The 23,247-nt window shown below is 44.8% G+C and overlaps 1 protein-coding gene across 1 annotated transcript in view; it reads left to right on the plus strand.

The window, feature by feature from the left end:
* Positions 1–23,247, plus strand: part of ATP8A2 (ATPase phospholipid transporting 8A2) — a 1,954,943-nt gene that overhangs the window by 1,331,911 nt on the left and 599,785 nt on the right. The window contains exon 28 of the mRNA XM_069202231.1: positions 14,381–14,455. Within this exon, the coding sequence (XP_069058332.1) occupies positions 14,381–14,455 (75 nt within the window). The remainder of the gene's footprint in view (positions 1–14,380; positions 14,456–23,247) is intronic.

The raw sequence follows: 23,247 nt of genomic DNA on the forward strand, positions 1-23,247 counted from the left end.
TTCCTCATGTTCTTTCTTTCTGTTTAAACTTCTGTAGATGTTTAACTTAGTTTAGAAAGCTTTTAACCTGAGTTCTATCTTTACTTCTAAAGTAGAAAAAGAAGTTTAGCAAGTTTAATCCAATTTGTTAACTTTAGTAATAGAGTCATGGGCTCCAGCTCCAGGATTTTGGCGAACCTGGTACACTTGTCAGAGATTCCCTCTCCCGTGCTAAATTAGGCTTGTACAGCCTTTGACATGAGACTTTAAATGCGTTTTCACATTCCTTGCTGACAAGGGTGATTGGTCGTTTATCAGAATCGGATGTTACTTTACTGCACAAGTGGATTATAGGTTAATTACAAAAAACATTTAAAAGACATTTAAAACTATGCAGATAGCTATCAGTCCAACCGCATTAACAAGTCAACTTAGTTAACATGGCATAAATCAGTGCTGTCAAATATACTGCACGATATAAAACCAACTAAAAAGAACTAGTTTTACACATGATCACTTTTTTTGACACAAAGGACAGTTTACATTTCATGTCTGGCCTGGTGATAGAATGTAACGTCTGGCAGCTATTTCTGTAGTCTGTCAGTAGATGTTGAACAGTTTTTCGTGGGTGGACCTTTTTCTTGTCAGAGAGCTTCAGAAAATTATTGTCGTGTTGTGAAAAATGTGTTTTGCTGTTGAATTCCAATGTCAACACGTGTATGAGCAACGTGTGCAGTACATATGTAGTATAGTGGCACCTTAACATAAATCTGTGCTACAGATTTTAAGCAACACAGATTTGTACTGGGGGCCTTCAAAATCATTCTTAAATTGTTTGCCTGATGAGCATTTGCCTATGTTGTGGGCTTTAGGTCTGCTGAAGTCCTCTGATGGGCTGTTGTTCCTGTGAAGAGATCTAGAATAGCCCTGCTTGGTGTTCTTCCCACTAAATGATGACTTGGCTTTCTGGGGCGTTCGCTAGTTTTATGAGTCTGACCTGCTTATGAGCCTTATGAACCTGTTTAATACATAGCAAAAAGCCATTTAACAGTTGGAAACTGCGTTATTTTCCAAATCGCAGGATTTGCAACCACAAAATGGGTTTGTACATCAGGCGCTTAGTTAGAACAGACAAAAAACAACCAACATATTTAAAGATCACTTTGGTTAAATTTGAGAAAGGGAATTAAACTACTTGGAAGGCTAGTGTGATATGGTGATGCAAACAAGTAAGAGGAACTGTGCATAATACCCATTTAAAATGGAGGGCATTCCAAGTTAACTTGAATTAGCAGAATGCAATCTATGATGACCAAGGGATTTACTATTCCATGCAAAGTTCTGCAACTTTTGAATTAATGTAGTGTCATTCAGATACAGATGTAATAGTGGAAAAGCAACTCTTGACATATCTTTAACTCTCATGGTGGGCCATCAAAGACAACGCTAAGAAGCTCAGACACAAGAAAGACTACTTACACAAGTTAATCCAAACTGGTCAGAGGCTTAAAATGAAACCTAAATAATGCAAAACAGAAAGAGGATTATAGTTAGTCCTAATTTTTGAGGAAGATTATTCCAAGTGAACACTGCCTTTTGCTTGCTCTGTGTGCACATCTGTAGAGTAGGAAATGGATTTAAGCATTTGCCAAAGGTTTACAACTTTTAGATTCGTAAAGTGTCATCCATTACCACCTGGTACAGAATCAAACCAATCCTAAATTGCCTTTTGCTCTCAATAGAACTCATCAACGGAGTATTGATGTCAAGACATAAGGCCAGCCCAGCTCCATTTTGATGCACCAATTTGCATGTTTTTGCAGAATTATATATATATATATATATATGTGTATATATATATATATATATATATATATATAAATTTATTTTTTTATATATTTTTCTTTTTCATTGGAAATCCAAAGTTTACAGGGACGTTATAGTCAGGATCAGATTTTACACTTTTACACACACAAAACCATAGAAGTTCAGCTGTTTTAGTTAGAGTTATTTCAAGAAACTATAACTCGTGCCCTAAGATAACTATACCTTGCGCCCTCATCATGCACAGTTTTCTCATCAGTAATTTTACTGCAAATGTTGCAGTGACATTATCATTGATGTAATAGAAAATGTCATGAGTGATGTAATATCTTGGGTATTTAGCAGTGCATGGCCAGGGCATGAGTTACAGTTTTTAGAAATAAGGTTACTATAACAGCTGAATCTCCAAAGATTTGTGCAGGTAAAATCTGTACCTCACCCTTGTAAACTTTGTTTTCTTAGTGAAATTCTAAGGGTTTTGTAAATTATTTTTCCTAACTATGATGTCCCTGTAACCTTTGTTTCTTTCAGTGAATTTCTTTGTTTTTTTAAGGCACCCGGGTGGTTGACTGCAGGGCCTGGCCTGTGGTCAGGCCTTGTGGCCAACCCCTGCATGCATCCAACCTCTGTGCATGCATCCAGCCACACACCGTGCACAGCCTTTGAGGGCAAAGCAAGGAGAAGGCACACAAAAACTGGGGGTGTTGTGCGTGCCAGCTGCTTGTCTTTCCCTCCTTCTCACTGCTTTCTTCTTGCTCTCAGCACCATTTTGTGCTGCCTGCGGCTTGCCTTTCCGTCCTTCTCATTAATTTCTCCTTGCTCTCAGTCCCATTTTCTGTGTGCCTTCTCCTTGCCTTTCCCTCCTTCTCACTGCTTTCTCCTTGTTCTCAGCCCAGTTTTCTGCTTGCCTGTTGCTTGACTGAAGCTGAATCCTAAAATGGCTGCCAGCGCTTCCTGTTTGAAGTATTGGCAATCATATAAATATACTCATAAATGCTAGTGAGAATTAATGAATGCTCTTCTCATGTTTAATCTAAGCTATACTGTTGCACAAACTGAGTCTCTGGCTCAGCTCTCTGACACAAGTAAACTTAGTTCAATGATCCAGCGATTGAGTGTGAATGTTTTGTAGTCCCACAGAACCCCACTCAATACAGAGATGAAGCGGCATCAGTGCTTTTGAGTTACTAACAATCCCTAAAAAGGGATCCTGGGGCACCCTGGTAATTAGAAACAAACCTTTTTTATTCTCTTCAACACCACACACACAGGCTGTGCTAAGAAAAAAGACACTTAACTAAAAAGCATGTTCATTTCAAAAGATGCACCCTGTTGCTCAGCATGTCTAAAATAATCACACAGGATGTTATTAAAGCAGCGCAAGTGCATGTTGCATACAACAAGAATAAAATTAACATTTCTACCATAGATAAAATGTTATCTAAAATCCTAACACCCTAAAATCGACTTCTATGCACTACTCGTGGAGAACATGGAGTAGAACTTGCATCTATAATTTGTTAGGCACAATGAGTGCTCTACATACCTGTTAACAGTGAAACACTGTAACTTCATGGAGCAGAACAACTTGCATCTATATTTTGTTAGGCACAATGAGTGCTCTACATACCAGTTTACAGTGAAACACTGTAATTATCAGGAGTGAAGAAAGCTGTGCTCCCTGCAAAAGGTAAACATGTGCCACATCAAATATCCCAGACTCGGGCTCCATATCTTATACTTTCTCATCTCTCTCACACTATTCCTCCTTATCTCCATCTTTCTTTTGCTTTTCCTCTCTCTCCCAGTTCTCTCTTGCCTGCTCTCCATCTCCTATTTTCCTACCATCCCTTCAAAGTCTTCTGATCTCATTCATCATCTCTACTCTCCCCTGCCCTCTTTACTGGGTAATGCTCTCTATCTCTGTACTCACCCCCATTTACATCCCTCCTTCCTCTGGATCCCTCTACTCTCTCTCTTATTTCTCTCTTGGTCTATCTCGTGTTTACCTGTCTTTCTATATACATTTTTCCTATCCCTCCCTACCTTTTTCTACTTTCTAGACTTCCCTTCCTCAACTAACACACCACCTTAGAATCTTTTTGCTGATATGTTTTCTCTAGTAATAAACACATTCATAGTTCTTTGTATCAGAAAAGCATTGAGCATTGGCGTTTTTCTGATCTATCCCTTATCAATTATTATTGTTCTCTAAAGTTAGGTTTTCATGAAAGTGGGCGCTATGTTGGAAATCATTATTCTGTCATGTTTCTGGCAGATTCAACTTGTATACACGTCTCTTTAGATAGTTTGTTGATGTCGTAGAGAGGATGGAATAGCCTTACTATGTGGGGAACACTCTCGGTCTTTTTATGCACCATAATAGTATGAAGTTGGAAGTAACGTTTGCATGTCTGACTATTAGGATATATGTACTCAGTTGTATAGAAGCTTAGAATAGATATAATTGACCTTAGGCTGATGGGAAGAGGTGGGTTTTCTTGCAAACATCCGATTTACTTTGCCCCCCCCCCCAACATACATACATACAACAAGAATAAAATTAACATTTCTACCATAGATAAAATGTTATCTAAAATCCTAACACCCTAAAATCGACTTCTATGCACTACTCGTGGAGAACATGGAGTAGAACTTGCATCTATAATTTGTTAGGCACAATGAGTGCTCTACATACCTGTTTACAGTGAAACACTGTAACTTCATGGAGTAGAACATCCGATTTACTTTGCCCCTCCCCCCACCCCCATGGGCATTGCATGTCTCTCGATTTAACACAGTTATATTGTGTAGACGAGTGTCCCCGAAAATATCAAACAAACGAATTTATATTTGGCATATTATCGTAAGGAATGCAGTATCCCCTCAAAATGGTTAGGAAAACTATTGTTTGCTGCGTAGGCCGAAAGCAGAGAATAATCTTGTATAGCAAGAATAAAACACGCATGTTTTAATCTCGTTGACAATGTTACAAAACTAATGACATACAGGCTGAGAAGGAACTGCAGGGTGTGCCATGAACCTTCAATTCAATCCAAGACAAATAACTCAGAATTTACATTTCATTTATATTCCAACTCTTAACCTGAATCAGTATTTTTTCATACAAATGCTGACAGAAAGCACATATGTAAATATGAGGTAATTTTAAGAGAACTCTCCGGAAGCCATAATATTCTTAGAAGCACAGATAGGTTCCTAGCAGGATTAGAAACCCAGTGCAGGATTCTGTCAGCATGGACATCCAGGACAAGCAACATTAATATTTTCCAAAGATGTAATAGCTATTCAACCACCCAAGGGAGGGGAGGCAGCCTTCTTGCTTTTTGTACCCATGGAAGGAGGCCTTCTACAATATTAGGTCTTGAAAGAGAAGGAGAAAGATCATATGCCTAAATATGTGAGCCTATCTCTCTCTGCTTCCCCATCATCAGTAGCGGAAACCTTCTCACGATTCTATATTTAGTGTAGAAAGTGTTAAATGTGTGCAAAGAAATAGTGTTGATTTAAGAATACTTTTTAATATGTGAATCCCAGTATTGTGTTCATGCATCTGTTAAGTTGCTATCTTTACATCCAATTACTGATCCTCTTATTAAACATGTGTGTCCTGTTCTTTTATTTTCATTCATACGATTCATTATTCACATTTTTTACTGCCCTACCAGAATATTTACAAAATGTGGCTGAATGATTTGAGAACAAACATGTAAGTGCAACTATAGCACTGTATAGTTTTAGTTTCCACAACACATACAAGTAGTTTGTTACCCCATGCAAAGTGTGTGGTTGGAAAAGTGCTGTCTTTGTTTTTCGCTTAAATGGGAAGTGTTGTTGTGTCTGTCTTGATTGGCTACTTTGTCTTGGGACACAGAACTTAATAATGTGACGTAAGCAATAGACACGCAGGTTTAAATTGCGTCAGCTGGTAGCTGTAATAATTCCTGCAGTTCCTTAGTTGTGACTTTTCACCCGATCCCTTTCTATAGTAGTTTCAGCAAAAGGGCACCCGCTTGCATTATGGTGGTGCAGCAGGATAAGCCACTTGTAGGAGGGAGGAAGTTTGGAGATCTGCATATCTCTCAAGTTTTTTGTATGATTAAGATAGAGACAGGAAGTGTCAGAATGGGTCTAGATCTGCAGGAATGGCCTGGGAATATAGGGCCAGATGTAGCAAAAAGCCAATTTGCGACTTGCAAATTGCGAGTCCCTGCGACTCGCAATTTGCAACACGCAAATTGGTATGCAGAACGGTGTCTCAGACACCGTCTGCGAGTCGCTATGGGGTTGGAATGACCCACCTCATTAATATTAATGAGGTGGGTCGCAAATTGCGGCCCCATAGCAAGTCTAGGCACTCCAAACATGGAGGCCTGCTGTAGTCAGCAGACCTCCATGTTCGTGACTGCTTTTAAATAAAGCAGTTTTTTTTTTTAAGTGTAGCCCGTTTTCCTTAAAGGAAAACGAGCTGCACTTTAAAAAAAAAACGAAACCTTTAGTTTCGGTATTTTTTCAGGGCAGGTAGTGGTCCTTTGGACCACTACCTGCCCTGAAAAAATAGTTTTGGGTCCATTCACAAAGTGGAAGGGGTCCCATGGGGACCCCTTCCAATTTGCGAGTGGGTTACCATCCACTTGAAGTGGATGGTAACTGCGACACCCTTTGCGACCGCATATGCGGTCGCAAATGGTATTGCATACCACTCCGAATCGCAAATAGGAAGGGAACACCCCTTCCTATTTGCGATTCTGAAATGCATATTGCGAGTCGGTCCTGACTCGCAATATGCATTTCTGCATTGGAAACTGCAATTTGCGACTCGCAAACGGCATTTTTTGCCGTTTGCGACTCGCAAATAGTTTCCTGCATCTGGCCCATTGTCCTCTATTCTAACCCGGGGAAGTGAAAATTCCAGACAAGCTGGTGTTGAGTAATAACCTGAAAAGGTAATCCCAGAGAAGTCAGATGTATTACCTAGATTCAGGAATCACTGAAGCTGTAGCCAAAAAGTGGAAATATTAGTGAGAGTACCGCTGAGGGAGTATTCCGAGAAGCTGATTCTGGTATGGGTATTATTATATCCCTTACTACCATGGACAATGCATGGAGTACTTTTAGGCTCATAGTATGCTACTCAGTGAGAATCCTGTGTTTGTGATGTAGTCAAATCTAAGCGTTATCCTAGTTATGCAGTTTCCACCATTACCATGCAACTCCAATATTTTTCTCACACCTATTATTGCCATGTATATGCAGATTCCTTATGTAATATTAATCTCAAGTTAAAGGGGCACTGTACACTCTTAGTAAAATCACCATGCATAACACACTTTGCAGTCTAGTCGTCTTGTTGGTAGTCTAGATATCATGACATTTGAACATTGCAATAAATGCCAACATTTGTGGGATATATTTAATTATAGAAAACAGCATAAAGTTCCCTTTAATCTAAAAAGTATAGACATTTATAAATGTAGTATAGATGTGTTTCTGAACAATAAGTTACTTATATTTAGGGGGCACAATCTTGTGATTTTTTTAGGTCATTATCATTTTAGAAGGATCTTGTTTATAATTTGCTTACAAGAGTCATGCAGGGTGTAAAAAGTATGCAATAATAATTCACAATTTCTCAAATCAGGAACATGAATCCCTGAAGCCTAGGAGTAGCATTACCCACTCAGGAAAGGTGATGTTGAGTACTTCTCAAGAGCTGCATTCCATTAAAGTTGGCCCTAGATAATAAGTCCATAAATTGAGATTCTGCTATAAGTACCCAGTGGAGCTGGTAGTTGATTGTAATGCATCCAAAATGCAAGCAAGGATACATTTTGCACTTAGAAAATAGTGCTAAATGCAACAGAACATAGACAGCATCACAAGCAGAAACATGCTAAATGTGCTATCACTGTAGGATTTTTTCTCCAACTTACTCTTACTTGCGTGATCAGGTGTTATCACGTTATTATCAGTAGTTCCACGTCAAAGAGTAATGCAAAATTACCAAATTTACTCTGATTACTCCTGCGTAATTAAAAATGCTCCCCATGCCTCTATTTCAGTCTCTTATGGATGGCTTTGTCTCGCTATGGGTTGGTTCATCACTTGGAACATCTCTCCACTAGTGGACTTTGGACTAAGACAAGAACCTACCTACCATATAATAAACCAGCTGGACCATTCAACTGTTTCTCTAGACTGATGATCAGGAACAGGATGTACTTGTTAGACAGAGTAATGATATTCTGTATATAAACAGAAGTACAGTCGTGCATCCTGGCAACATTGCAAGGTCAGAGCTTTAGTTGTCACTTGGGTTTGTAGTATCAGATAATGCTATCTGTCTAACATCTTGTAGGGAAGGGGACTATCCAGGCAAACCTCCTCACTTGGTTTATCCTGAGATCTTGCTTTCTGCTCTCACTTAGAGACCTTTGTTTCTTGTTGAGACAACATGATGTGGGCTTTGTATTATGCGAAGATAAGCAAGGAAAGGAGCTTCCTGGAGAGCGCCTTCTCACCCTTTGACTAGGTTTAACAATAATAGGTCTTGAAACTGATTTCCTTTCTCATCAACTTTACATCAGGCAGCTCTCAATCGTCCCGTGTCTGTGGGATCCGAAGAGGAACTGTTTTGGACTTATTGTTACCTAAACCTATTTAAGAAGGTGTAAATAGCTATGGGATCCATAAAGTAAAAGGACATCACTAGCCACTTAAGTTCGAACCTATATTGTGGAGCAGAATACATTTTCGAAATAAAAAACAAACAGCGCTCATATCAGTGGAGGTTTACATGGATAATGTCTAATGAAGCAGGTCTCTGTGAAACATGTGTTTGTGTAAAATGAAAATTAAGTGAACTATAAGAAACTATTGCAAAATAAATATTTGACATTTTGAATAAAAGAGGAAATGCAAAAACTGGAACTTTGAAATGTATGTGGACTTTAACGTTTCAATATAATTGAGGTTCCTCTTTCAATAGAATATTTTCACATGCATTATCAAATCAAATCAAATCATTAACATTTATAAAGCGCGCTACTCACCCGTGCGGGTCTCAAGGCGCTAGGGGGGAAATGGGGGGTTATCCCTGCTCGAACAGACAAGTCTTTAGGAGTCTCCGGAAAGCGGAGTGGTCCTGGGTGGTCCTGAGGCTGGTGGGGAGGGAGTTCCAGGTCTTGGCCGCCAGGAAGGAGAAAGATCTCCCACCCGCCGTGGAGCGGCGGGTGCGAGGGACGGCAGCAAGTGCGAGGCCAGCGGAGCGGAGGGGGCGGGTGGGGACGTAGAAGCTGAGGCGTCTGTTGAGGTATTCCGGTCCCTTGTTGTGGAGGGCTTTGTGTGCATGGGTGAGAAGACGGAAGGTGATCCTTTTGCTGACTGGGAGCCAATGCAGGTGTCTCAGGTGTGCGGAGATGTGGCTGTTGCGGGGTACGTCGAGGATGAGGCGGGCCGAGGCGTTTTGGATGCGTTGCAGGCGGTTTTGGAGTTTGGCGGTGGTCCCGGCGTAGAGGGTGTTGCCGTAGTCCAGGCGACTCGTGACAAGGGCGTGGGTCACGGTTTTTCTGGTGTCGGCGGGGATCCAGCGGAAGATCTTGCGGAGCATGCGGAGAGTGAGGAAGCAGGCGGAGGACACGGCGTTGACTTGCTTGGTCATGGTGAGAAGAGGGTCCAAGATGAAGCCGAGGTTGCGGGCGTGGTCTGCGGGGGTCGGTGCGGTGCCGAGGGCCGTGGGCCACCAGGAGTCGTCCCAGGCGGACGGGGTGTTGCCGAGGATGAGGACTTCCGTTTTTTCAGAGTTCAGCTTTAGGCGGCTGAGCCTCATCCAATCTGCGACGTCCTTCATACCCTCTTGTAGGTTGGTCTTGGCGCTGGCGGGGTCCTTGGTGAGGGAGAGTACAAGTTGGGTGTCGTCGGCGTAGGAGGTGATGATGATGTCGTGCTTGCGTACGATGTCGGCGAGGGGGCTCATGTAGACATTGAAGAGTGTCGGGCTGAGCGATGAGCCTTGAGGTACGCCGCAGATGATCTTGGTGGGTTCTGAGCGAAACGGAGGGAGGTAAACTCTTTGGGAGCGGTTAGCGAGGAAGGAGGCGATCCAGTCCAGGGCCTGGCCTTGGATCCCGGTGGAGCGTAGGCGGGTGATTAGGGTGCGGTGACAGACGGTGTCAAAGGCAGCCGAGAGGTCGAGGAGAATGAGGGCGACTGTTTCACCGTTGTCCATCAGGGTTCTGATGTCGTCTGTGACTGAGATGAGGGCGGTTTCCGTGCTGTGGTTGGTTCGGAATCCGGTTTGTGAAGGGTCGAGCAGGTTGTTGTCTTCCAGGAAGGTGGTCAGCTGTTTGTTGACGGTCTTTTCTATTACCTTGGCTGGGAAAGGTAGAAGAGAGATGGGGCGGAAGTTTTTCAGGTCGCTTGGGTCAGCCGTAGGTTTCTTTAGTAGGGCGTTGACTTCAGCGTGCTTCCAGCATTCGGGGAAGGTAGCAGAAGAAAAAGAAGAGTTGATGACGGTCTGGAGGTGCGGGGCGATGATGTCGTCGGCTTTGTTAAAGATGAAGTGCGGGCAGGGGTCCGAAGGGGCGCCGGAGTGGATAGAGTTCATGATGGATTTGGTTTCTTCCGTGTTGATGTGGGTCCAGTTGTTGAGGGTGATGTCCGGGGAAGCGGGTTCAGTGGTGTATGGTTGGGTCTGGTGTCCGAAGCTGTCGTGGAGGTCGCTGATCTTGCGATGGAAGAAAGTGGCGAGGGATTCGCACAAATCCTGTGAGGGCGTGACGGCGTTGGCGCTGGGGTTGGAGAACTCTTTGACGATGCTGAAGAGTTCTCTGCTGTTGTGGCTGTTTTTGTCTAGTCTGTCGGTGAAAAAGTTCCTTTTGGCAGTGCGGATCAGGTGGTGGTGTTCACGTGTAGCGTTCTTGAGGGCGGTCATGTTGTCCGCGGTGTGGTCCTTGCGCCAGGCCTTCTCAAGGGCACGACAAGTTTTCTTTGATTCTTTGAGGGTGTCAGAGAACCAGAGAGGTTTTTTGGTGTTGGTCTGTCGATGCGTGCGTTTGAGGGGAGCAAGGTTGTCAGCGCAGTTGGAGATCCAGTTTGTGAAGTTGAGAGCTGCGTCGTTGGGGTCGGTGGTGAGGGTGGGTTGGTTGGCGGCGAGAGCGGAGAAGAGTTGCTCTTCAGGGATCTTGTTCCACTGTCGACGAGGGGTGGGTTGAGTGCGGAGGTGGGAGGTCTCGCGTCGGAATGTGAAGTGGACGCAGCTGTGGTCGGTCCAGTGTAGGGCAGAGGTGTGGCTGAAGAAGACGTGTTTGCTGGCGGAGAAGATAGGGTCGAGCGTGTGTCCGGCGATGTGGGTGGCGGTGTTCACCAGTTGTTTGAGGCCGAGGTTGGCGAGGTTGTCGAGCAGGGTGGTGGTGTTGGGGTCGTTGTTTTGTTCCAGATGGAAGTTGAGGTCGCCTAGGAGGATGTAGTCCGGTGAGGCGAGGGCGTGCGGGGAGATGAAGTCGGCGATGGCGTCGCTGAAAGGGGCGCGAGGTCCGGGAGGACGGTAGACGAGGGATCCTCTGAGGGTGGTCCTTGGGTCGGTGCGAATCTGAAAATGCAGGTGTTCAGCGGCGAGGGGGGGTCTTCGGTGGAGGTGGTGACGCTGATGGAGTCTTTGAAGATGATGGCGACACCTCCTCCTACTTGGTTGGTGCGGTCTTTTCTGGAGATCTTGTAGCCTTCGGGGATGGCGGGTAGCGATGTCTGGAGCAGAGGAGGCGTTCATCCATGTCTCCGTGATGAAGGCGACGTCCGGGGCTGTGGAGTCCAGGAGGTCCCAAAGTTCAACGGCGTGCTTGTGGACGGAACGAGCGTTGATCAGGATGCACTTGAGGTGGTTGATGGCGCGTGGGCTTGTGGTCGTGGTAGTTGCGTGGTGGAAGATGCGTTTGCAGGAGTTGCAGGCGAAGGGTCCATGGGTGCGTTTGGGGTGAGCTAGGAAGCAGGTTTTGGAGCGCCCTGGGTTGAGGGCGTGGAGGGTGGTGGGGTCGTAGCGGATCAGCGGGGCTTGGGGGAGCTGGGGACCAGGGGTCGTGGCGCTGGGCGCGGGCCAGGCGCGGACGGGCGCAGACGGGCTTGCCTCTGGCGCGCCTCCGGCGCGCCAGCGGCGTGCCCGCTGCGCAGTCGCGCAGCGGCCGCCATAAGAGGTAGGAGGGGGGGGAGGGGTCAGCTGGGGGCGAATGGGAGCTGGGGGGCGGGGGCGTGCAGGAGGTCGCTGCGGGAAAGCGCGAGGGAGGGGGGGGGACAGGTAGAGTGAGAGGAGCTGGGGGAGGGGGTTTAGGGTGGAGGAGGGTGAGTGTTAGGAGGTTTGGAGATTAGGGAGAGAGATAGGAGTAGGGTTGTGAAGATAGGGGAGGGGGGGTTGTAGAGGTGGGTGAGGGAGAGAGGTAGAGTGAGAGGATAGGGAAATAGGTAGTAGAGGGGGTGGCGGGAGGGGGGGAGAGATAGAGAAATAGATAGAGAAAATAGATAGAGAAGTCGATAGATAGGGAAATAGATAGATAGACAGATAGGTAGGTAGGAGGAGGTGGAGAGTGGGGGAGTTAGATAGTGAGATAGGGAGCTAGAGAGATAGGAAGATAGGAGGAGTGAGGGAGGTAGATAGCGAACGGGTTAGCTAGGGGTGAGAGAGGGGGAGGCGAGTGAGGGAGGGGGATGAGGAAGGAGCAGGAGGGCAGGCTCGGGGGAAGAAGACGGAGGAGGTAGAAGAGCCGAAGACAGGAGAACAGAAGACAGAAGAACAGAAGACCGGAAGAGCAGAAGACAGAAGAACAGAAGACAGAAGAACAGAAGACCGGAAGAGCAGAAGACAGAAGACCAGAAGAACAGAAGACAGAAGAACAGAAGATCGGAAGAGCAGAAGAACAGAGAAGAACAGAGAAGAACAGAGAAGAACCGAGAAGAAGAACACAGAAGCACCGAGAAGAACAGAGAAGAAGAACACAGAAGACCGGAAGAACACAGAAGAACAGAAGCGAAGAACAGAAGAACAGAAGAGAAGAACAGAAGAATACAGAAGAAGATTGCAGAGGGGGAGCGAGGAGGAAGAGACAGAGAGGAGGAAAAGAAGCAGGAGCAGGAGAGAAGGTGAGTGGCGCGGGACAGGGCGAGGGGCTGGGAGGAGGGGGGTACTTACAGTTAGGTGGGTCTCAGGAACACAGGAACTCGGGAACTTGGAGGAGCTGCAGCGGCAGGGGGAGCGACCTACCCTTGGGTCAAGGGTCGCTACCACTGTCGCGCAGCGGCCGCCATAAGAGGTAGGAGGGGGGGAGGGGTCAGCTGGGGGCGAATGGGAGCTGGGGGGCGGGGGCGTGCAGGAGGTCGCGGCGGGAAAGCGCGAGGGAGGGGGGGGGACAGGTAGAGTGAGAGGAGCTGGGGGAGGGGGTTTAGGGTGGAGGAGGGTGAGTGTTAGGAGGTTTGGAGATTAGGGAGAGAGATAGGAGTAGGGTTGTGAAGATAGGGGAGGGGGGGTTGTAGAGGTGGGTGAGGGAGAGAGGTAGAGTGAGAGGATAGGGAGATAGGTAGTAGAGGGGGTGGCGGGAGGGGGGGAGAGATAGAGAAATAGATAGAGAAAATAGATAGAGAAGTCGATAGATAGGGAAATAGATAGATAGACAGATAGGTAGGTAGGAGGAGGTGGAGAGTGGGGGAGTTAGATAGTGAGATAGGGAGCTAGAGAGATAGGAAGATAGGAGGAGTGAGGGAGGTAGATAGCGAACGGGTTAGCTAGGGGTGAGAGAGGGGGAGGCGAGTGAGGGAGGGGGATGAGGAAGGAGCAGGAGGGCAGGCTCGGGGGAAGAAGACGGAGGAGGTAGAAGAGCCGAAGACAGGAGAACAGAAGACAGAAGAACAGAAGACAGAAGAACAGAAGACCGGAAGAGCAGAAGACAGAAGAACAGAAGACAGAAGAACAGAAGACCGGAAGAGCAGAAGACAGAAGACATTATGGATTGACATCAAAGGGTATTGGTGATAGGAGTGCAGGCTTTGGGGTTTTATCCGATATCCAGACACGTAATACCGCTGAAAGTGATATGAGGCCATAATATTACAAGAATGTGTGCTATACCAATGATCATATCATAACAATATACTCGTTTTCGCCAGTTCATTACATTAGGAAATCAGGTAATGCTACTTCTGTTATGCTTTAATAGACAAAAACTATGTGAAAATGTCATGGAAAGGAGGCACTGTCACAGGATGAATGTGCTCTAGGTTTGCTAACACCCCTTTCTATACTAAACAACAAACAATTTACATTTAGATGTGATTTATGTTTCCGGAGGGACGATGAACAGTTTGCAAATAACTGCGACCCAATTGTCTGCTTCCCCGGGTGATTTAAACAAGCTGCTGAAGTAAGAGCTTAATTCAGGCAGAAATGTTCTTTTTTGCTATTAAAGTAATTTAAACAGCTGAACCCAGCTGCTGCTCCGGCGCATTCCAAACTATTTTTCATATACATATTTCCTTTTACTCTCTGAAATCTTGATCCACTCTGTTCTTTTTTCAGCTTTGGTTTGCATTCGTAAATGGATTTTCAGGACAGATTTTGTTTGAACGTTGGTGCATTGGATTGTACAATGTGGTAAGTGCACTGTTTCTCCATTTGATAATGCGCTTGTCGTTTGTGGCGTCTCATTCTTGTTTACGTAGGTGATTTTATCTTAGCAAGTCATCTACAGTGCTGCCACCATGTATATACACGCTCACGCTTTTAGGGGCTTTGTTAGTGTGACTGAGAGACCAAAGCGAAAAATGTATATTTATTTTCAGTGGCAATCCTGGGGCAGCATTTAACATGAACCTCAGGCCTCTGTTACATTCTTGTGGATTCAAGGCTTAACATTATTTGGCCATTTCAAACAAAATTGTGCATCCATCATGTTCCGTAATATGGGCTCGGGATATTTTATAGACAAAGCTTTAAGATGAAAGGGTAGAAAAAGGCCCCCAAATATGTTTTTTCCATCGGCACAAAGAAAAAAACACATACTCACAAAACTAAGCTGTGCCTCTGCAGTTTATACTTTTTTTCCTGCAAGTGTCCTGGCGCAAAATGCCTCCAGGTGTTGCCAGAGTTTGGAATTGTGCATATGACATTACTGAGGTATCAAGAAGGAATGTCATTGTAAGATAATCATGCAGGTATCTTCTTAAAATAAGTTGAGTACACGAGAAAAAAGAGAAATGCGTAGATTTATTAACGGGCCCACGGCAGGCAGAGGCACGTACACACCGGATGAAGACCTCAGTGCCAATGCCGTAGCTCGGTATCTCAAAGCTCTAGAACACTAGAAGATTCCGATTGCTTAACGATAAACGAACTTTACATTAACAAAAATAAACACAGTGTAATTAAAACATAATAATGTAAATAAAGAATAACAAAAGTAAGCATACTACATCATCTTCCTTCCTTATAACAAAACGAACAAGTAAAACTAAATTCTCCTTTGCATATTTTATGAGGTTTTTTTATTAAGACCCAATAATTTACCTTTAGCACAACATCCTTTACATTTTTCTTGATATCATAGTTAAGTTTCTGCATCCTCTGTTTCTCACAAACTCTTTGTTTTAACTCTTCTACATCCACATTCATATCCTTGTTACATAAGGAAGTCATCCAGGCTGGCACTAACTGAGATCTGGATTTTCTACCTCTAAGAAGAACAAAAGGAGAAAAAACTGTTGTAGAGTGAGGAGTATTCAAATATGCCCAGACTTTCTCTTTCAAAAATTCTAATACATTGGAGTTGGTTGCTATAGCTGTTTGAATGCCTTCTTTCAGAAAGCGGTTAGCCCTTTCAACTAGACCGTTAGAGGCTGGACTATACAAGGCCACACGTGAATGTCTAATACTAAACTTTTTCATAAAGTTCTCCATTTTGGCAGAAGTAAAATGCACACCGTTATCAGTGACGATCACAAAAGGCATAATAAATAAATAAATTCCAAATCTGGATGTATTGCATAAACAATTAATTCTTATGTGGAAATATTATGTATGTATGTACTATGCATAAATACAGTCTACAGTCTCACAGTCTCATTCCAGTAGCAGTTCAATAGTAATTAGCTGAAATAAACCTCCAGTAAACGGCTGTCCAACAATACTCTAGACACGATGTGCACCAGCGCATGTAGGTTATGTTGAAAAAAATAAATTGCAGCTGGCAAGCCGCGCACAACAATTATGTATCCAGGCAATGCAAACACTAGAGCGCGTAGCTCTTAGACGTCACCACTCAGAGCATGTAGGTATCCAGGCAACGCAAACAACTTTAGCGCGCGAGCATGCAGTGTGACGTTTCAGTCTCTGTGCACCAGCTTCTGTGCGCCGTTACAATTCTACAGCGCTCGAGCCTCAATGAGCGCTCGCGAAACAGCCAACGGTGAGACGAAAATCCGATGAGAGATCCATAATCAGAATAAAAAAAAAATAATAAAATAATCTCTCAACAACACGGCGAAAGTTCCTGAGGTAGCTCAAAAATAGCCGGGAGCCAGTGCTGGTCGGTGGACCCGTAAGTTTCTTCTTCCCTCGATGGACATGTCTTTACCCCACTCCTGGTACCAAATGTAAGATAATCATGCAGGTATCTTCTTAAAATAAGTTGAGTACACGAGAAAAAAGAGAAATGCGTAGATTTATTAACGGGCCCACGGCAGGCAGAGGCACGTACACACCGGACGAAGACCTCAGTGCCAATGCCGTAGCTCGGTATCTCAAAGCTCTAGAACACTAGAAGATTCCGATTGCTTAACGATAAACGAACTTTACATTAACAAAAATAAACACAGTGTAATTAAAACATAATAATGTAAATAAAGAATAACAAAAGTAAGCATACTACAGTCATGTTGTGTGTAACTGGGATTCCATTCCCCTGCACCAGGCCTTCCTTGACGCTGTGCTAGTTCAGAAGATTGTAAAATGCTGTGAGCGAGGCTGCGTAGGAGCTCCCGTCATGCTCCGCGGCTAGCCATTGACTCAGAGGAGAGGACGCGCGTTGAGGCACGGACACGCTAGGCTGTGGCGTTCTCACCCTCATCACAGAATGCTTCACTAAATGCCGGTACTCCCCCCCCCCCTCAGCCTGATGTACGGTGCTTGAGCCCGGGACCCGGCGGATCAGAGGAGGCAGAAAGGACCTCCGATATTTAAACCTTGCTTCGTCCCCACGAGAGGAATCCCGGCCGGATCCGACCAGATTTTATCAACGCAGAGGAGAAGGGAGGTGAGGCAGGGGATCGCTGGGACTCATCTGTGTTCTATTTTTGGTTGTCTTCTTTCAAATCAGGAAAATCTTGAAGTATTTGGTGGCTCCCCTTCCCCCTCTTCTTTGAAGACTAAGGGGGTGATTCTGACCCCGGCGGTCCGGGGTCGGCGGGAGCACCGCCAACAGGCTGGCGGTGCTCCGCAGGGCATTCTGACTGCGGCGGTACAGCCGCGGCCAGAAACGGAAAGTCGGCGGTGTACCGCCGACTTTCCGCTGCCCATGGGAATCCTCCATGGTGGCGCAGCTTGCTGCGCCGCCATGGGGATTCCGAACCCCTCACCGCCATCCTGTTCCTGGCGGTTTCGACCGCCAGGAACAGGATGGTGGTGAGGGGTGTCGTGGGGCCCCTGGGGGCCCCTGCAGTGCCCATGCCAATGGCATGGGCACTGCAGGGGCCCCCGTAAGAGGGCCCCATTTTGAATTTCAGTGTCTGCTCAGCAGACACTGAAATTCGCGACGGGTGCTACTGCACCCGTCGCACACCTTCCACTCCGCCGGCTCCATTCGGAGCCGGCTTCATCGTGGAAGGGTGTTTCCCACTGGGCTGGCTGGCGGCCTTTTGGCGGTCGCCCGCCAGCCCAGTGGGAAACCCAGAATGACCGCCGCGGTCTTTTGACCGCGGTACGGTCTTCTGGCGGTCCCAGCCAGGCCGGCGGCTACCGCCGCCGGCCGGGGTCAGAATGACCCCCTAAATCCCTGGTTGGGAATTTACTGAGAGGTACTGATCCAGTGAATCTGAATTAGGTGGAACTTACTTTGCCTTTCTCAATTGCTGCGTGCAGATTAGAGTACTTTACTCGGTGATATTGCTTTCAGCACTCTAGTTGCTTTTTCCAAGCAGAAGACATTGTACTCTTAAGTCATTTACCACAGGTCACTAACTTGGCTGCCTAAGATATATTTTCTTTAGGCATAGCTGGAGCTTTCTGGGCAGGAGGACCAAAAGAGAAGAAAAGGAGAGGGGGGAGGAGAGAGGAAGGAAAAAAAAAAAAAAAAACAATGCGTCGATCCCCGCATCAGTTTCAGGGCAAAGGACGCCCTGCTTCAAAGGTTGTTAAGATGGCACGAAATATGAAAGTTAAGCGGCCTACTCCCTCCGACAACCATATACACCTTGACTCACCTCCTAGCACCACTGCTACATTAATTACTGATTCTTCTTATAGTACTTCCCTGCCTCACAGCTCCCCGCCTGTAATACTTAATATGGCGAATCAGCATTTTAGCTCTGATTCTACTTCAGAGGTGATCCATTTTCAGTCTCCGATCCAGACCCGGAGTTGAATTCAGGAGCGGTTAACAAAGCTTGCTCACCTGGGGATTGTTCAACGCTCAGCTTGAATTCCGAGTCTAACGACTGCAAAATCCAGGACATAGGCTCTGCATCCAAACAGTTGTATCCCTTGTTTAGTGGAGGGATGGGGAGGGGCTCAAAAGAGGTAGTTTCCTTGTCAACTAACAACGCCATCTCTGCCTCCCAGCTAAACAGTTTGCCTTCCAGTGTACTCTGTGGCCTTGCCCATATCGCCAGGAATAATACTGTGATGGGGTCCCTTATGAATACCAGCGCAATCGAGCCCCTTCAGGAGATTCGAGAACAGCGGAACTCACAAGCTTGGCACTCATCTCAGGAATATCGAGACAAGACAGGCATTGGCACTTCCTCAGAAAACTTGCTCCTTCAAATTCTATCAGAACTAAGAACTCTGAAAATTTCGCAAGAAGAAGCAAATCAGAAAACTGAATCACAATTAAACTTAATATCTGGCAATATTCAGCAACTTAATTCACGCATTAAAGAAGTAGAGTATCCGATTTGGAAAAATCACGCTCTTCCTTTGATCCGTCAGTCGCTAAATGTCAAGCTGATCTTGTAGATTTACAGACTCGGTTAGACGATGCGGAGAACCGCTCACGTAGGTCTAATTTGAGATTTACGGGGATCCCAGAAGGACGTGAAAGTGGACGGACTGCCACAGATTTAATCTCCGATCTTGTTTTACAGCATGTCCTCTCAGAACCAAAGGATAAACATTTGGATCTCACTATTATGCGGGCCCATCGGGACCCTGCAGTGCAGCCATCCAACGCAAAGTATCCTCGAACTGTGCTCGTCAACTTTGGCGATTTCCGTATTAAGGAACGTATTTTACAGAAAGCAATCAAGAGTAAAATCCATCAGATCCCTGGCGACTACGCCTTTAAAATCTTTTCGGATATGTCAGTTGCTGCCGCACACCGGAGAAGATGATCCCCACATTTCAAAAAGCCGGGTCTTCGGCTGGACTCGTGCAACAATCGAAACTAAAAGTTTTTTTTCAGGGACACTCTAATTTGATCCACATGGTGGAAGCTGCTAAAACTCTTTTGCACTCAATTCAGAATTCTGATAGATCACAAGGGGCAGGGTGAGGTCGGGGAGGGAAAAACTTGAACTAAAATTCAAAATATGTATGAAAGAAAGAGCATGCATCAGGTACTAAGAGGGTTGAGACTTTCTGGGAAGGGAGGATTTCGTCACGTTTAGCGTTTTATTATTATGGCACTTACTGTCCAGTTCTCTGTAGTCAATGGCATTAGGGTGCCATGTCAAGGTACCTGATTAGGGAAGAAGGGAGTCAGGGGGCGGGGGTGGCTCGGGATCGCCCAGACGGGAGGGCCCCAGGTGTCGGCCACCCAAGGGAAGGGGTAGGGGTGTAGGGAGAGGGGTGGGGGAGGGGGCTAGGGTTACAAGATCCTTTATTTTCAGACTAAAATATAGGTATTTACAATGTAGAATTACTAAGTCTCTGGTGCGGATAATGTCATCTGATCCAGACCTCGGCTCACGCTTTCCGGTGGTTCCTGATCACTTAATATTTAGGCAATTCTTTGTAAAAAGGTAATGGCAAGGTTAAACTCTACATTAAAAATAGTTTCCTGGAATATTAATGGGTTAAACAATCGCAGAAAAAGGGCTGTCATCGAGGATAGGGTAAATGCTCTATACCCCACTGTTATCCTATTACAAGAAACTCATATGCCTGTTAAAAAATTAGCGGCTTCAATATGTTTAAAAGCTCGGTTGATTTTAAGGCTGTTGCCGCAGCTCCAGCTGCTCAAAGAGGTGTAGCCTTTCTTTTTAGCTAAGAATCTTGGAGCTCGGGTACTCGATTTTCTTGCCGACCCTGCTGGGCGATGGTGCTGGGTACATTGCCTAATTGCCAAAGAGAGATTTATTTTTGTCAGTTTTTATGCTCCCCTAATAGATGATCCAGGCCCTTATCTGGAACTCTTTCAATCCCTTCTGCAACTTTCAGGCAAAATTATTATTGGCGGGGATTTTAATTTTTTGCAGAATCCATTTTTGGATTCTACTGTTAAAGGTAAAAAACAGCACAAACCTAAAGTCGCTAAGATTTTTAAAGATTACATCAAAGTGTTGATGCTATGTGTTCCTTGGAGAATAAGTGCCCCAAAGGAGAGAGAGTACACATGCGTCTCCAGCCGGTTCAAAAGCGCTTCTCGCATTGATTTTTTTTTAATATCTAAATTACTGCACTTTAAGAATTAGTCAGTGAGCCATTCTGACTTATCCGACCATGCCACCCTAGCATTGGAAATATCTCTACCTCCAGACCATTCTACGCCCTAACCTAGAAGGTGGGTGTTCAATCAGCAGCTTCTTCATGAGAAGGGTTGGGTACAGGTCTCCAAAGTGGAAATTAATAAATTCTTCGAAAGTAATCGGGGGTCTTCTACTCCAGCCATGGTCTGGGACGCATTTAAGGCCTTTTTCAGGGGCTTAGTAATTGCCAAGGGGGCAGCAGATAAATCCTATCAAAGACGTCAGGCTAGGGCTTTGGAAGTAGCAGTACAGAGGAGTTTGGCTATCTATGTGCAGGCTCCTACAGAAAATAATAGAAATTCTTTTGAATTAGCTAAACGGGCTTTGTCTGAAAGTTTCCTCAAGAGGGTCGACATAGGATATCAGATTAATAGACAGAAAGCATATGAAGAGAGTAATTTTACAGTTAATTTTTTGGCCTGGCAAGCTCTAGATCAAATTGCTAATAATATGATACACACACTGAGGTGTCATACATCCAGGATTAGGTATACAGACCCCAGAGATGTGTGAAAAATTATGTTAGAACACTTTAGGCGAGTTTATAGTGAAACCCAGAATATTGATCGTACGACTATTAGGGATTTTTGGGGGAATTTAGACATCCCTACTCTTGCGGATGAAGATAGTGCGGCTCTACGGCAGCCATTTACAAAGTCAGAACTTCTTGAGGTTGTTAAGAATCTCCCCATGGGGAAGGCCTGTGGAACTGATGGCTTCCCAGCTGAATTTTACAAAAGCTTCATCAATATATTTATGGACGACTTTCTGTCTTTAATTAATGGCTTGCTGAAGGGTGAGCCAATCCCCAACTCTTGGTATTCTGGGAATGTGGTCAGCTTCCCTAAAAAAAAAACAAGGACAAGGAAGATCCTAATGCATATCGTCCAATCTCTTTATTAAATACAGATTATAAAATCATCACCAAACTTCTGGCCAACAGGCTCAATAGGGTTGTTACTAAACTGGTGCACCCTGATCAGAATGGGTTTATTGCCGGTCGGCAACTTGCATCTAACATGCATTATTTAGCTGACGCTCTCGACTATTTTGCTTCTAATAAAATCTCTGCCATCATTCTTTTATTAGACGCAGAAAAAGCTTTTGATTTAGTCGTATGGGACACACTGTTTGAAATATTGTCCAGATATAAGGTGCCCTCCCAGATCTCTGCACTAATTCAAAGTCTGTATCAAGGCTCTCAGGCCAATATTATAATTAACTCTGCCTGTATTGGTTAACTTCAAGTTCAGTGCAGGACCCGTTAAGGATGTCCCCTATCCCCTATTCTTTTTGCCCTCTTCATTGAACCTTTAGCGATTAAAATCAGACAGAATAATCAGATTCATCCCCCGCTGAAGTTAATGGGGAAGATCAAACTCTACGCTGATGATATTATTATGTTTTTAGATGAAGACCGATCCTCCCAGGAGGAGACTCTTAAAGTGTTTGCCGAATTTCAGCAAATTGGGGGCTATAAGATTAATATGAGTAAAACCGATATTATTCTGTCTGGCTCTTCTTTTGTTAAACTGCTCCCCGAACAAAAGCATTGTGTAAATAATAGGCCAAAGAGATATCTAGGGATTCATTTTTCATCCGAAATAGGAGATCTGTACGATCTCAACTATGTCCCTTTACTTTTGAAAACCCACGCCCTGCTGGAACGCTGGGGGTCCCTCCCCTTTCTATCCTTGGACGAGTAGCACTGATTAAAATGTCTATATTACCATTATTTAATTTTCTGTTTTCGGCCATTCCTAGTGTTGTAACATCCTCATTTTTTTATGAAATTAGAGTCTATGTTTGGCTCATTCATTGGGCAAAACCACAAGGCGTGGGCTGCTTTAAGTACAATATATGCTGATAGAGAAAAAGGAGGTTTGGCATTACCAAATTTTAAAGATTACTATTTCGCTTTTTTTGCACATTATTTGACTCACTTTAAAGTTAATCAAATTACGGGTGGCCCACTCATCACAGATTTTCGCGACTTAGTCTGCAAGGAACACGATATTTCGAATCCTGCACTATTGGCGAAATCAAAAAAAAAAGTTCAATATAAGGTTTTTTAATGGCTGTTTAAAAAGAAATCAGATTTTTTTTAGAAGATATTCAATCCTATATTTGCATCTTCTTACTCCCCTCACACATTGTGGGTTGTGCTCGGGTCTTCAGCTCGATTCTGAGACAGTAAGGAGATGGGATTCTGCAGGATTTAGTAAAATCAGGGATTTTCGTATCAATGATGATTGGTCTACCCCTTCAAATATTATGTCGGCTGTTCAAAATGATTTTCTTCTGGGAGGTTCTTATAGTATCATGCTCCATAGTCTGAGAGATTTGGATATCGATTCAATTATTAATATGCAGGTGGTAGTTTCCGAACTGGTGACCCCATCTGGGACAAGGCGTGCAGGGCCATGGAGAAGGCTGCTTCTTGAACAGAATAAGACTGATCTCTGGGCAAAGGAGGCGAGGAAATGG

The sequence above is a fragment of the Pleurodeles waltl genome, chromosome 8 (assembly GCF_031143425.1).
Source record: "Pleurodeles waltl isolate 20211129_DDA chromosome 8, aPleWal1.hap1.20221129, whole genome shotgun sequence".
Classification (NCBI taxonomy): Eukaryota; Metazoa; Chordata; class Amphibia; order Caudata; family Salamandridae; genus Pleurodeles; species Pleurodeles waltl.